The following is a 14,023-nucleotide window of genomic DNA, read 5'->3' on the forward strand; positions in this document are numbered from 1 at the left end:
GGTAAACTGATATCATTCTCATTCTTGTGTGTTTGTTTGATTGTTTGTTTACAGACATCCTGCCAGAATTTCATTCTCCAAAGTGCCCTCAACTTCAGACTGTACTAAACTCTACATAGCCCAGTTTTTGCCTAGTATAGGGTTATCTCACATGGCAACTTTACCAGCAGTGCCAATATCTGAGATATGCCTTTCTGGTGTCATTTGGTATTAAGGAATTAACCACCAGCAATACTGTAAATATCAAGTCATATATGTGACATTTGGTAAAATCTGGTCACTGCTTGCTAGAATTGACAGAAACAGTAAGTCTGCTTCTATCTAGCGATGATTTGTACAGGGTTTAAAATGATTTTTCCCTTTGACAGGTGGCAGTTCCCTCCCAAAGGTCCACATCCTTGTTGTGGAACAGACATCTGCCTCCCTCTTGGTAGGGACTCACTTTTGCCAGTTGGAGTTTGACAGTGCCAAACCAGCCTCATGTAGTGTCTCAAGGAGGTTCACCTTGTCATGGGTGGACAGCGGAGTAACTGAGGAGGTTGTCCAACAGGCTCGACTTCAGGGCAGACTGCTATTTGTTCTGCATCCCAGTGGCAACTTTTGTATCCTTTCAATCATCACATCCTAATCTTGTAACTACAAGTTTTACCTCAAAGTGTACAATGCATTCTATTGGATGAGTCCCTCACTTTACTATAACTAGAATAAGTGCAGCATGTTTGCTGTAAGAGACATGGTACAGTATCTTTTTTTGATGTCTAACAGTATTAGAAGATTTTAGCATATTCCAGACACCTATTCTACCAGAAAAGGTTACTAGCAGGACCAAGATGCAAGGAGTGTACTGTGACAGTAACAGCTGCACAACTACACTCTACATCATCTATGCAGTGTTTGTCAACTTAGGGATTTTTGTATACATTGAAACAGTGTGTCAATGTTTTTACCAATATCATTATTGTATTATAGATGTTTATAAACCTTTCAATCAGCAATTAATGTGCTTTTTTTTGTACAAGAAAGTCATGTCCCTAACATCAAATATCTACTAACTTTGTCCAGTACGAAAAAGAAGAGGGAAAAACAACAACAAATGTGTGTTTTCACTGTGATTTATGAGAAGATCTTAAATTTAATAAGTATTGTTTATTGTTGCAAACAGTTGTTTGCATATTTGATTTTTCTCCCTTTCATGTCATCTTTTTTACATTATACCTCACATTTCGTACTGTAGAAATATTTTAGAGATTATATATACAAGATGAATCTGATTTCAATATACCTTCATTTGAAATTCTCTTCTGACAAATTAATGTGAATGAACTGGTGTGTGTTATTTTATGCATTAATGAAATTTTCTTAGTATTTTCTTTGATATATTTCATCTTGACATGATACAAACTAGAGAAATGTGTATTTCCATGCAGGCACGTGTTTGACTTAACTGATCATTGAATGCAGCCATCTTTTCTGTGACCAGTCAGAAACTTGTCGCCCACATCAATCACAGTGACTTCATCCACAGCATGTTCTCCAATGCTGGAATCCTGGAGTCACAGGACGTTGGCAAGCCATCCCACTTTGACGTCAGCCAGGATCTACAGGATGTTATCGTCGCATATACAGACGCCAAGTACGGGTTGTATCGGATCAACCTTGCGGAATATTTTAGTCACAACCCAAGGCATGTCCTGTCAGGAGGTTCAGGGACTGGTGTCGGTCCTGGAAGGAGAACTCAAAGACCAGACAAGGATGAAGACGAGCTTGATTTCTCTCGAGGTGCGTCCCCGGTCAGCAAGAAGGGTGCGTCAGGTAACAGGAGTTGGTGGAACTATGTGGACAGCTTGACGAAAGAGCTGTCTTCAAGAGATAGCCAGACATTGAAAGCCCCTCGGCAAGAGTGGTGTAGTGATGCGGGACGTTGGCAAAATTGGCACCAGATAGTAGAAGGGCATTGTCGTGCAGGGAACCAGAGGGAAGGCAAAATGGTACGCAGGGGGAAAGTCGCTCAGACTCGTGACGTGACCGGATTCCAGAGGAAACACGGACGTCCAGCATCAGACGCAACTTCGGTGAAGGCAATGAGCCAAAGAAGAGAGACAGCCGGCAGGGGGTCAGATCAGCCACTGTCTACTGCCATTCGTGCACCCAAGGTGAGCAAGAGGCTACCGGTAAGGGAAGTTCATGCCAGTCAGTCGTCGATTGTGGTGTGTTATGGCAGTCCACCACAAGGCCCAGAGAGCAGCTGCTACGGTGGACTATGCTACCTGGATCTTGATAGCAATGCCTCGCTTTTCCACAGGTAAGCTGCAGATTGATAGATCATTGTAAATCTATGTTATGAAGCAAAAAAAGCTATGAATTCTGTTCTTAAAAAGAGTGGCACACAAATGTACCCATATCATGTGTGACCTGTCACCATTAAAGCATGATATCAGTTGCTAAACATCACTATTCTGACTTTGAAATCCTTGCATTCTCCTAACTCTTAGCCTTCTAATGTTTTAAAAGTTAGTGAATCTATGAACCTTGGCACACTCTTGTAATAGATGGTCTGATAAAACAAATGCTCCCAGAGATTGACAGATATTCTTTCCTTCTTGTATGACATTAAATTCAGCTTCCTTGAGCCAACCCTGGTGTCCCTGTCAGGTGACCTCACCCAGCCACACGTACTGCTGACCAGGTCAGAGGTCAGACTGTTGTCCATGGGTATGGAGCAAGAATCCCTTGTCAACAGGGTATGATGTGCCTAGCTTCCTTGTACTTATTGAAGAGCCCTCTGTTGGTAGAGGACACAACTGTTTATTTTGATGAAAGTGTAGTTATGTTTGAGACTTGATCAAGTCTGCATCACCTCTGTCGTTGTTGTTGTTGTTTAGAAAAAAAGGATGGGGCCCTCTCAGAAATAATTTGACCAGCCAGTACTGATATCAACATGATCAAATGATGTTATTGACAAATCAAACCATACTATTTTTATGCCTCCACCACGAAGTGGTGCCGGAGGCATTATGTTTTCGGGTTGTCCGTCCGTCCGTCCGTCCGTCCTTCCGTCCGTCCGTAATGAATTTTGTGGACAAGGTAACTATCAAAACCTGTTGAGGTATCCTAATGAAACTTGGCATGTATGTGTATTAGGGGGTGAAGTTGTGCCTATCAACTTTTGGGTGCACATGCTCAAGGTCAAAGGTCAAAAGGTCAAGGTCAAATACATAAAATGTCACTATTTCCACCACATCTATTGAATGCCTGAAGATATTTTCTTGAAACTTAGTGTATACATGTATTACCCAATTAAGATTCTCTGGTGAAAGTTTGGGTCATGAGGTCAAAGGTCAAAGGTCAAAAGGTCAGGGTCAAATACATAAAATTTCACTATTTCCACCATATCTATTGAATGCCTGAAGATATTCTCTTGAAACTTAGTGTATACATGTATTACCCAATTAAGATTCTCTGGTAAAAGTTTGGGTCATGAGGTCAAAGGTCAAAAGGTCAAGTAAAAATATTAAAACTTTTTTTTTTTCTCCATACCTTGGAAAATTGTTCAAGGTATCTTCATGGAACATAGTATATACATATACTGACTGGAAGTGATTATCTAGAGAATGTAGGGTTCATGAGGTCAAAGGTCAGGGGTCAAAGGTCAAGTGCAACATTTCAAAATTTTACTATTTCCCTCCTATCATGCAATGCCAGCAGGGTTATTTTTTTTTTTTTACACTTGGTGTATACATGCATACATGTGTAACCTAATAGAAATTCTCTGGAAAGTTTTTTTTTTCTTCTTTTTTTGCCTCAAAGGTCAAAAGGTCAAAGATCAAGTGAAAGTGCTGAACTAACTTTTTCCTCCATATCTCGGAAGTGGCTCAAGTTATCTTGAAACTTAGTACATATTATGCATGTTCTACCTGAAAGTGATTATCTTATGAATTTTAGGGTCAAGGGCCAGATGAAAATGGTAACAATTTACTATTCAATTCAGAAATTGCACTTTTTCTCCACACCTGTACCTTGAAAATTACTCAATGCCTAAATGTATGAATGGGTCAAAGTCGAGTTAAAGTCCTTAAATCCCTAGTTACATGCTCTCCTATTCATCCAATTAAACCTAGGTCAAGGAAGGTGAACATTCAACACATTTGTGACAAACTTGTCATTTCAATATTTTGCCAATTTTGTGAAAATGTAATCACACATTGTCCACATGTACTATCTAGACCTATTGGGAAAATCATGCATTATGGCGGAGGCATACCAGTCGCCAAAGCGACATTTCTAGTTTAATCTATATTAGTATTTAACCTCTCCACATAGGAGCTCATAGAATGAGTTAATGTCTCCTAATAGTAGAGCTCATAAATAAGTTTCCACAATGGAGCTTGAAAGACACCCATTTTGCATCAGCCAAATGCATGTATACATGTATTTGTCTGTCCTTCAGCAGGGCACTTTAATAAGCCACATTGCTACACACTGTGCAAGAGTAAGAATTGGGCATTGCATTGTGCATGGCAGTACTTGTGTATGTAGTGTCGTGATTATGGCAGGTAAATGCAAGCTACTGCAGAGTTTAGACTGTGCGCTGCATGCATGTACAAAGCTGCCACTAAATTTCCAGTACATCAAATGATCAATGGAAGGAGTGCTAATGCCATAACACTGTAAAGTGCTTTGATGTAGATGAGAAAAAAAAAAAGGTTCAAGATAGAAGCATTTTAGGTCATCAAATTGTTTTTCCACAGATGATGGTGTATAAATCAGCGACAGTGACCGAAGCTCTGTGCCACCTGAACAATTGGGACCACTGTGCTATACCAATCCACGCTCTGGAGATAGGGCTAAAACACAGGCAGCTCGACACAATTGCCTTCTTCCTCAAGAGTGGGGAGAATTGTGAGTCATATATGATAGCATGGAACTTTGTGAGAGGTTGCCAGGAAAGAAAAAATACATTTTGTACTTAAGAGGAGGAAAAGTGTGGTGATTTTTGTCTTGTGGATGATCATTCAAGCAACCATCAGACTGGCATGGTACCTCCTAGGGTGGTATTATACCACTTAATCCTTGTAACTCAATGCGAAACTAGTCAATGTGCTTGTTCTGTGCAGTAATTATTTCATGCCCCTTATATTTGTGTCACCAATGCCATTGATTGGAGTGAAGTTCTGTGACTTCATTTCATGTTATCATATATACAAACTGTATTTTTTTTGATCAATTTAGAGCATCCACCCTCCTTGATATCTTGATGCTCTTATTATTAGGTTCTAGTTAAAGGCATGGACATGCTGTTATATTATATGACCTATATAGATATCAATGTGTGATTGGTCAAAATGCAGTCACGTGACCATTGTCACAAGGATGAGAAGCGTTATATTTTCATAACATGACGTAAATTACGTACAACCATGGAATATAACAGCGACCACGTTAAACAAATGCGTTATATCAGGAGGGGTGACGTCATCAAAAACCAATTGTTATGATGCGCGCAACATACACAGAGACGCTTTGCACACACACGAATGCAATCGCCGTGACCACAGTACACAGCTAGCTAGCAGCAAGCACACAACTGTAAAGCGTTAGCGGTAGACAACACTTCATGCACAGCATACACGCGCTACAAGCGAGAATTGCGAAATTGCAACAGATTTGTTTTTGTCAAACTGTTAGCAGTGTTGTAACTGGTATGGCAGCTTGAGAGAGAAACAAACTGGTGAATGTGCTGGAAGCTATAGAGCCTACTACTCCCGTTAATGTTAGACAGTCGTGACAGGGCCAGAAGGCAAAGGATTTCCCATTCCGTATTAATACCACCGCCTGAACTGAGTAAGTTTCTTTGACACCGGTAGTTCTATGCTACTAGCGCTGGACCTGGACCAGGGCCAGGTCCGTAGTCTACAGTTCATGTACCAGTGACTGCAGACAGAAGAGATTAGGCCCTACAACATTGTTAGAAAGTTCACATTCTCATACATCACCACGAACACTTAGGCCTACCTCAACAAGCTTGCTTTAGACCAACAGTGGCAGTTACGGTAGTCTTCTACAATTTTTCAAAAAATAATTTTACAACTGTCATTACAAAATCTAGCTCTAACGTTTACCGCTACGTAAATAGGCCCTCGCTACAGGCCTATACGTATGATTGAATAGCGACTGTTCTAGGAATGCTCCTGCACGGCTATATGCCACGGAAGAACGAATTACCGATAGTAGGGCCTACGCGAAAGCCATCATAGTTATGGCTCGGTTTGGCTCGATTGCATACCACTAACACTAACAGTGCCGAGCGTTGTAACGCGCGTTCATGAATTTGACTGTGGGTTTGAAAACGGAGAAGTCGTATTGCTTTATACAGCAGTTTATTTCTTGTACTGTAGGTCATATAATATAACAGATATTGACTTTTTTCCTTCGGTAGGAATATAACATTTCATTTCCCTTGGGAAGTTATATTTTTGTCTCGAAATACTATATTTTTCCTCAGCGCTACGCGCTTCGGAAAAATATAATAATCCTCGACAAAAATATAACTTCCCGCGAGGATCTCAATTGTTATATTCCACCTCTGATAAGTCAATATCTGTATAATACATTATGGTGGCAACAAGTTCAGTGAGGGTACAGTTCAGGACTTCCCTGACTTTAAAGGAGATACATGTATCTGTGAAGCTCAAAAGTGCTTTACACAAAATGAATATCTGTGTACTGGACATTCTTTTGTCATTTCTGTGTGAAAAGGAAATGTGAAGTAGTATATTCCTTTGAGAAATTTTAGATGAATTTAGGCATTATATGTGAGAAACTCAGATATGCCTCTGATACCCATAATGGATGTCTGTGTACTACTTATTTCTGTTGTAATTTTTGTGTGAAAAAGATTTACACTCCAGAGGAGAATGTAGGTAGTGTGTGAAAGTCAAATATGCATAATACCTATAATGAATACCTCTGCGCTGACTATTCTCCTTTTCATGCCATGTGCCTCTCAATTCCAGTGTTTAGATCAAAGCAGGTTGATGCCAAGGATGTGGCGTCATTGATGCCACTTGGTGGTTCGACCCTGACAACAACTCCTACATCTCCAGTGTCATCCTCAAATGAGGAGATGCAGCTCTGGCTGGCCATGGACCTGTTGTCCCAGGCGATTGCTTCCAACATCCGGGAGACCAAATCCAAGCAGTACGCCCTCCAGCTCCTGCATCTCACTCTGAAGCACCTGAACAAGCTCATCCATAATGCGACCGATGCCCTTAAACTCCTGTCATCCTCAGAGGCCCACCAGGCTGCCTCCTCCGCCTCCTCTTCCTCCCCCTCGGCTTCGGCCCAAGCATCTGTAGCAGGTGCATCATCCCCAGTGCTGTCACCCAGTGGAACATCTCCCTCTTCCTCCACTTCCTCTACTGGTGCCGACAGGGCCGCGACAGCCGTGCAGACGGTGGTTGCAGAGGGATTCGAAGGGAGCCGAGCTGATCTGGAGAAGACAGTGAAGAAATTGCTGGAGTACACATTTCAGCTGCGAGGTTACCTGAAGGGATCTCCTGATTGGATGTTAACCTCTCATGACTCTCCTGATGGAGGAGATGACACAGGTAAGTTTGTGGTTTTGCAACCAACACACTGTCTTTTTTTATGTCATTTGGCATGATGTATAGACAGAAAGACATATCTTCTTTTACAGAAAGGGAGTAAAATCTTGCATGTATACTTGTAGCTGTGCCACTGATGTATTCATTTTTAAACAACATAGATAACCATTACAATTTTTTTCTTACCGGTTATTGAAATTCAAGGGAAGTTATGTAATCACTTGATCATATTCCAATGCCAAATTATGTCATGAGGTGACATATGATCATTCTCATGGCCTTCTCGCTCTTTCTCATTCTATCTGTCTATCTTTCTAATCTTTCTCCATTCTTGTGCTGTCATGTGTTCAACCTTTGTATGTGCAGCCAGACACCCTGCCCCCAAGATGATGTATGGGAGGAAAGAGAGGACCACTCTCACCGATCTGCATGCATGGGAATCTCTGTCACCACAGGTGAGACAAAATTGACAAGTCACAGCCAAAACTTCCTAAGTAGTATTTTAAAGTTGAATGTGGATCGGTCCATTCATCCCAGAAATCAACAAGTGTCTAATGCCCTCAGAAAAGAAGATATACCTGGTTATCGGTTCTTTAGATATCTGTCAATCTGTTTGTCTGTCCATTTGTCTGTATTGTTAGGATGTTTAAGCCGTTACTGTCTATCAAAATTTTGTCATATGTAGAAGAGTCTTCTCTTCAGTTGTTCCATGCCTGTTGAACTCTGCCAATCCTACTTTGGAATTGCAAAAATCTTGGTACCTTCAAATCTCAACTGAGACCTTTCTTTTCAAGCAGATTATGAATAATATGTGACATATTGTGTGGAGGTTGGACACCTTTGAATGTTCTTTACAGATAAATGGCACTATGTAAATGCTGTTAATCATCATCATCATCATCATCACCACATACTTTAGATGCCATGTATTTTTTTAGGTTTTGATTTTTGTGAATTTCTCAAGTTGTGTGCTATTTGCAAAATTAACAACATGAAATTATTTACTCTTATTACGATATGAATGGAATGTGCACATGTACATTTCCTTATTCACCGTACACTGTACTCCACGATTGTGCATTCAACCACTTGCAGAATTGTTTGAAAGTCCTGATTTGCAAAAAATTAGACACGTTAGATATATGGCGTGTACAGTGTATATGTCCATTACTGCCTTGTTAATTGCTCTAAAGTCAAAGACGCAGCCTGTTATGTGGAATGACATGACCGATTCCCTTGATTCTTGTCTGCTTTCACAGGAGATCATCCAGTCTGCGATTGCTACAAGACAGATCCCTCTAGCTCAGGCCTACTTGCGGGAGCAGCAGGGAGTTCCGGGATTGGTTGGCTCTTTGCAGGCAACAGGGCTCCCTCTATTGATTGAGACGGGCCTAATGCAAGCGTACAGTTTCCTGTTGTTTGGGGAGATGGTGAAAGCATGTACAATGCTACAGAACATGGTGTGTATTAGATGTGGCTGGGTCATGTGTCCATTGCAGTGTCTATAGCTGTGCATTATTACTTTGTAGGTCTTAGTCAACTTTTGAAACCATTTTCTACAACAACAACAAAGTGCTTGAGATAAGAGGTCACTGGTGTGTTCTAAAAATCACTTGCTTAAGTTGTACATTGTTGTCAGGATATTTAGATTGTTGTGGGTTACTTATGTGATTTCTAGGATACTATCCAGCCTTGCTCTTTTTATTGGTACAGAGAAAGACGAAGAGTGAAACTGTCCAGATCCAAGCCCAAGATTATGCATAATTATGTCAGCAGCAATAAAATCAATATTATACGTAGTTTGTAATTTGTTCTTTGTTTGCAGAGTTAAAGTGTTTTCCATATGGCTTTGTTGTTGTATGTTTTTGTTTTGTTTTCCCAGGGATACAATGTATCAGAAGAAGTGAAGAAGATCTGCCTGTTTACAGCCAACACTGGTTTACGAGACTTCTTGGTATGTATCTGTTCCATTTTTCTCTCAGGAAGCCTGGTCTGGCAAAATCATATTCACTTTTCCTTGTTATTTTGATATTGCTGTAGGCATGCAGAGATGCCAGCTGTTACTTTTTTGCAGTATTTTATTCTGGGTTGGGTTTTTTTGGCCAAAAATACTGCAGTTTTCATGGAAAGTAATGTTTTTCCCATATTGTGTTACAACACATGCCAATGCAAGAAAGGTAAAAAACATCAGGGACTGTTTCTTCCACAGAGAGTATGTTTTTTTTTCTTGTTTTTTTTTCCGAATTTCAGAATACTGCAATGTTGTTTACAAAGTTGACATCCCTGGGCATGTGTAATGTTAGTTACACTTTAAGCCGATGATAGCATGTATTCATTTTTCCCCCATCACAGATTGGGGAACTGAGAGAGTCACATGACTTTTCAGAGGAGGAAGCAGAGATGTTCCACTTCACTCACCAACTAGAGCACCTCTACACCTGCCAGTCCTTTGAGAAGGCTAAATCTCTGGCCATTGAAAAAAGCCGCAGGTATGTAGATGTTTGATGATATCGGCAGGCTTGGACACTCAATGCTCAGCTTTAATTTGCCTTCCATCCCACACCAACTTACTTTATTTGATTTGAGTGGTATCACCTATGTGAAATCTATAAAGAGCTCTCCAGCACAATGCAGATTTTAAAGTAGCTTTCAACTATAGAAATAATTCCACTATCAACTTATTTCATATTCTAAATTTTGATGCATACTGTTATCACTGTAGAGCTTGTCTGAAGGACCAAAGGACCATTTTCTTGCATGACAAAACCTCTTTGGCAGACAGATGCATATGTTTGTATGTTTGTCTGTTTATTTGTTTTTTTAGAGAGAATCATTGAATTAATTTGTTTTCTAAAGTTAGAAGCTATTGCCTACACACTTCAATACATCACAATGTTGGTCAATATCACACATTATCAGTACTGCACTCGCTTATCTGAGCATTTATATTAAGTTGCTTGTCATTTTTTGATGCTTTGATGCTTTGATGCCTTTTATCTATCAGTTTTCTTTTTGTTTGTCGTGAAAAAAAAAAAGCTTCTCTTCCTCCGAATCCTGGCTCCCTCCACCCAATGCCGAGGCCAAGGCATTCCTGGACGAAGTCATGAGAAGAGGAGACATCCTGGTGTCCAGTGAGCCCACAAACTGTGAGAATTTCCACTACAGCCACGTAGTCCTGGACTGGGTCAGGAACTGGAGTCCAGAGACCAGGGACAGGATTCTACTAGAGAGACTCCTGGCCTCTAGGAGCAAAGGTTTGACCTATGTTGCATATATGTATGTACAGTCAAACTTGCTGAAGTGGCCACTCGTCTTTAAGAGTCACGTGTCGTATATGGCCACTAAAAAAATCCCCCCCCCCCCCCCCCCCCAGTGAAAAGTGATATCAACAAGCCTATCTGTAGTGGCCACCTGTTTGTAACCACTTCTTTTTTCATCTTCCTTTGGTGGCCTTTAAAGATAGGTTTGACTGTACATATATACATATATAATCTTTTTTTTTTTTGGGGGGGGGCCTAAGTCACACAGCCAAGTTGGAGCCATGCAACTTTTATTGTCTGGTGTTTACTGCTGATTTTTCTACATCATTGGGAAGGATTTTTTATTATGCCAGTAGACCTACACTATTCACAACGTACAAAAATTAGTCATTGATATCAAAATAAATCAAATACAAGTACACTGTAGTGATATCTAACAATATCACAGAACACATCAAACAAATTGTACCAATTCTCATGTTTTGTCTTGTGTTTTCAATCTGGAATCTCTTTCCCTATTTTGAACTTGGAAGTATTAATAGTATACTGTTAAGGGAACTTTTGCTTTACATCGGGATGGAAGAAGTGCAGGACTGAGAGGTTAGTGGCTGTGCCTGTACAACCTACCATCATATCTTTTAGCGCGAAACAACAAGAGGCAAAATGCATCATTTTTATGCTATGTCACGTATCTTTTCAGTACTGTTTTCACAACGTGCTTAATATGTCTTCCTCTTCTTCTATTCTATCTGCTATTTCTTCTCATTCTTCCTCTTGACATTTTTCTTCTCCTCTCATTCTTCTTCTGCTTCTCCTACTCTTCTCATCCTCCTATTCTTTCTTCTCCTTTGCCGGTTGTGTTCTCTTCGACTTTCTTCCCCTCCTCCTCCTTCTCTCTCCCCTTGGTACCTACAGATACCTCCATCAGTTACAGTAGTCTCAGTGCAGACTCAGCCTGGTCCTACCTCACTGCCCATCACCAGTGGGATCAGCTCCAGCTCTGGATTAGGTCCAGCTTTGGTCCCAGTCCAGATGGTTCCTCCTCCTCCTCTTCCAAGGATCTCAGCCCGTGGCTGCAGCTGCTGAGCCTGTTGCCGGGTGTGGCCCACAAGATGGACTCCTGTTCTCAGTACCTGCAGGAGAAGATTCTGGACCAGCTGTCAAGGTATGGGATCCCTGCCAAGTCTCACAGTCCTTTGTGGGCCTGTTTACGTTACTGTTAATTCTGGGCATCGCCAATGTGCAGAAATCTCCTGCACACGCTAAAAGGCCCTAACACGGATGCACTGTGGGATTCCTCGGTGCCGTTGTCGCTTCTGGTTGTCTTGCGTGTGTCTTTAGTTCCCATGCAATTCAATGCAATTTTTGTCTGCTTTTTTTTCGTTGCTGCTTTTTTCTTCATGTAGAATTCAACTAAATAAGAGTTTAAAATTGCAAAATTTTACTGATTTGCTGTCACTAGAGTCAGGGTTCACTACTGCAAGGCTTCAATGTGCGGGTCACATGATTTAAAGCGAAGAAATCTTTGACAAAAAATACCCCTGGATAAAGATGGAACATGACCTGAGTGCATATGCAGCCAAAACCGGGGCAAGTTTGTCCACTGAACCGTCCCATAATGCATCTAAAATGCTGCTCTGTGCATGGTACCTAGGTATTGGCGATACCGAGAATTGTCAGGCGTTCTGTGAATTCCCCATCCCCTGCAAGAAACATAGCAAAATAATACAAACACTGACCGTAATTGCAAGGTAGACAAACACACTGAGTTGTAACAGTGCCACAGTCCCACCTAAAGGTTATTATGATACAGTAGGGATTTGGTGGATTACCTCAATGGGTAACTTTGATGCATTTTGAGGGTATGTGCTAGGTGACATAGAGAGTATATTGAACATTGACATTAAATGTTATCTTGTCATTAATCTTGTGTAATCAGCACTTCCATTCCAAGGCTTTAATGGTGTAGAGCTTATGAGGACTTCAGAGGCATCCTACTGTAACATTTTGCAATCATGACACAGTAGAAAAACAGTTGGTGTCATTTGAATTAGAGGCTTAATTCTATGATAGAGCCTTGCTGTAACAAATTCAAGTGCTGCTATACATTTGTAATTGCAAATGTGGCTTGGATTTTACATGTGAGATGGGGGGGGATGAAGGATATCATTTAATTTGACAGGAGGAAGAAAAAGAAAGGATTCAATGGTGAAATATGACAATATGTATCAAATTTTTGGCAATAGAAGATAGAAATAGATTCAGATGAAAGAAACACACACAAGCACGAAGAAATTGTTTAACTTCGTAGTGTCCATGTACATGTATCTGTGTGAGGGCAATATCTATGATGTACTAGGTTCTTGGGCTAATTTAGTTTTTACCATAAGCACCTAAAATTTCAAAAACATAGGGTTAGTAAAGACAAGATCAAGATATTAAATTTTTCTTTGTCCACTGTGTCTATCATTGCTGCTTGGCATATTGACAAAGCTTATTCAGTTAAACTAAAACGATTTTAATGGCTATTGTATGTCTACTATCATTCTGTTGAATGTCTCAATGTATACACGTTTTTTGACACCGATAAATTTATTCTTCAAGATCAAAAACTCATTTCATGCAGACTTGTCAGGATCAGAAAATGCGCCACTGCTTTTTACTGTTGCCTCATCTTCTAGGAACGGCATTTTCTCCTCTGCTGAACTGGCATCCTTTGACCTGCTGACAAGACGCCTAAGCAGCACCCAGCAGCTGTTCCAGCGCCCCCACCCACTGGGTCAGCGGGCAGACACTGCCTCCGTTATACCTGCCTTCAAGCAGTGGTTCCTTGACATGTGCATCAGGAAAAAGTTGCCCGGAATGTTGCATGCTTTCCTGGACTTCTACAGGTACTACAGTCTTGATGAAGCGAAAGACAGATCTAGAAATTTCCTGCACTACCTCTGAGTCCACTTTGATAAACCGTACAGACTTTACAGAGAAACACCTCCCCTATAAATCAGAATCCCTTAGAACCGAGTCCTAGTAAACACTCCTTGAAGACACCTCTCTCGTATATTAGGCCTGTAATTATGATTAAGTAATCCCAATCAATACCTGTATGTAAATGCCTTCTCAGTTACTTTCTCGCTCTTTCTTTCTGCTCTCTGATTCCTC

General features: G+C 40.7%; 1 protein-coding gene across 1 annotated transcript in view; it reads left to right on the plus strand.

Annotated features, from left to right (window-relative positions):
- LOC139740456 (spatacsin-like) overlaps positions 1–14,023 on the plus strand; it is a 45,513-nt gene that overhangs the window by 2,265 nt on the left and 29,225 nt on the right. Inside the window, exons 3-14 of the mRNA XM_071651053.1 lie at positions 369–602; positions 1,462–2,302; positions 2,621–2,741; positions 4,749–4,899; positions 7,014–7,607; positions 7,971–8,059; positions 8,864–9,064; positions 9,487–9,558; positions 9,957–10,093; positions 10,641–10,858; positions 11,780–12,029; positions 13,546–13,755. Coding sequence (XP_071507154.1) covers positions 369–602; positions 1,462–2,302; positions 2,621–2,741; positions 4,749–4,899; positions 7,014–7,607; positions 7,971–8,059; positions 8,864–9,064; positions 9,487–9,558; positions 9,957–10,093; positions 10,641–10,858; positions 11,780–12,029; positions 13,546–13,755 — 3,118 coding nt within the window. The remainder of the gene's footprint in view (positions 1–368; positions 603–1,461; positions 2,303–2,620; positions 2,742–4,748; positions 4,900–7,013; positions 7,608–7,970; positions 8,060–8,863; positions 9,065–9,486; positions 9,559–9,956; positions 10,094–10,640; positions 10,859–11,779; positions 12,030–13,545; positions 13,756–14,023) is intronic.

The sequence above is a fragment of the Diadema antillarum genome, unplaced genomic scaffold, assembly GCF_040938485.1.
Source record: "Diadema antillarum isolate AM-2024a unplaced genomic scaffold, OU_Dant_1.0 seq00000854_RagTag, whole genome shotgun sequence".
Taxonomy (NCBI): Eukaryota; Metazoa; Echinodermata; class Echinoidea; order Diadematoida; family Diadematidae; genus Diadema; species Diadema antillarum.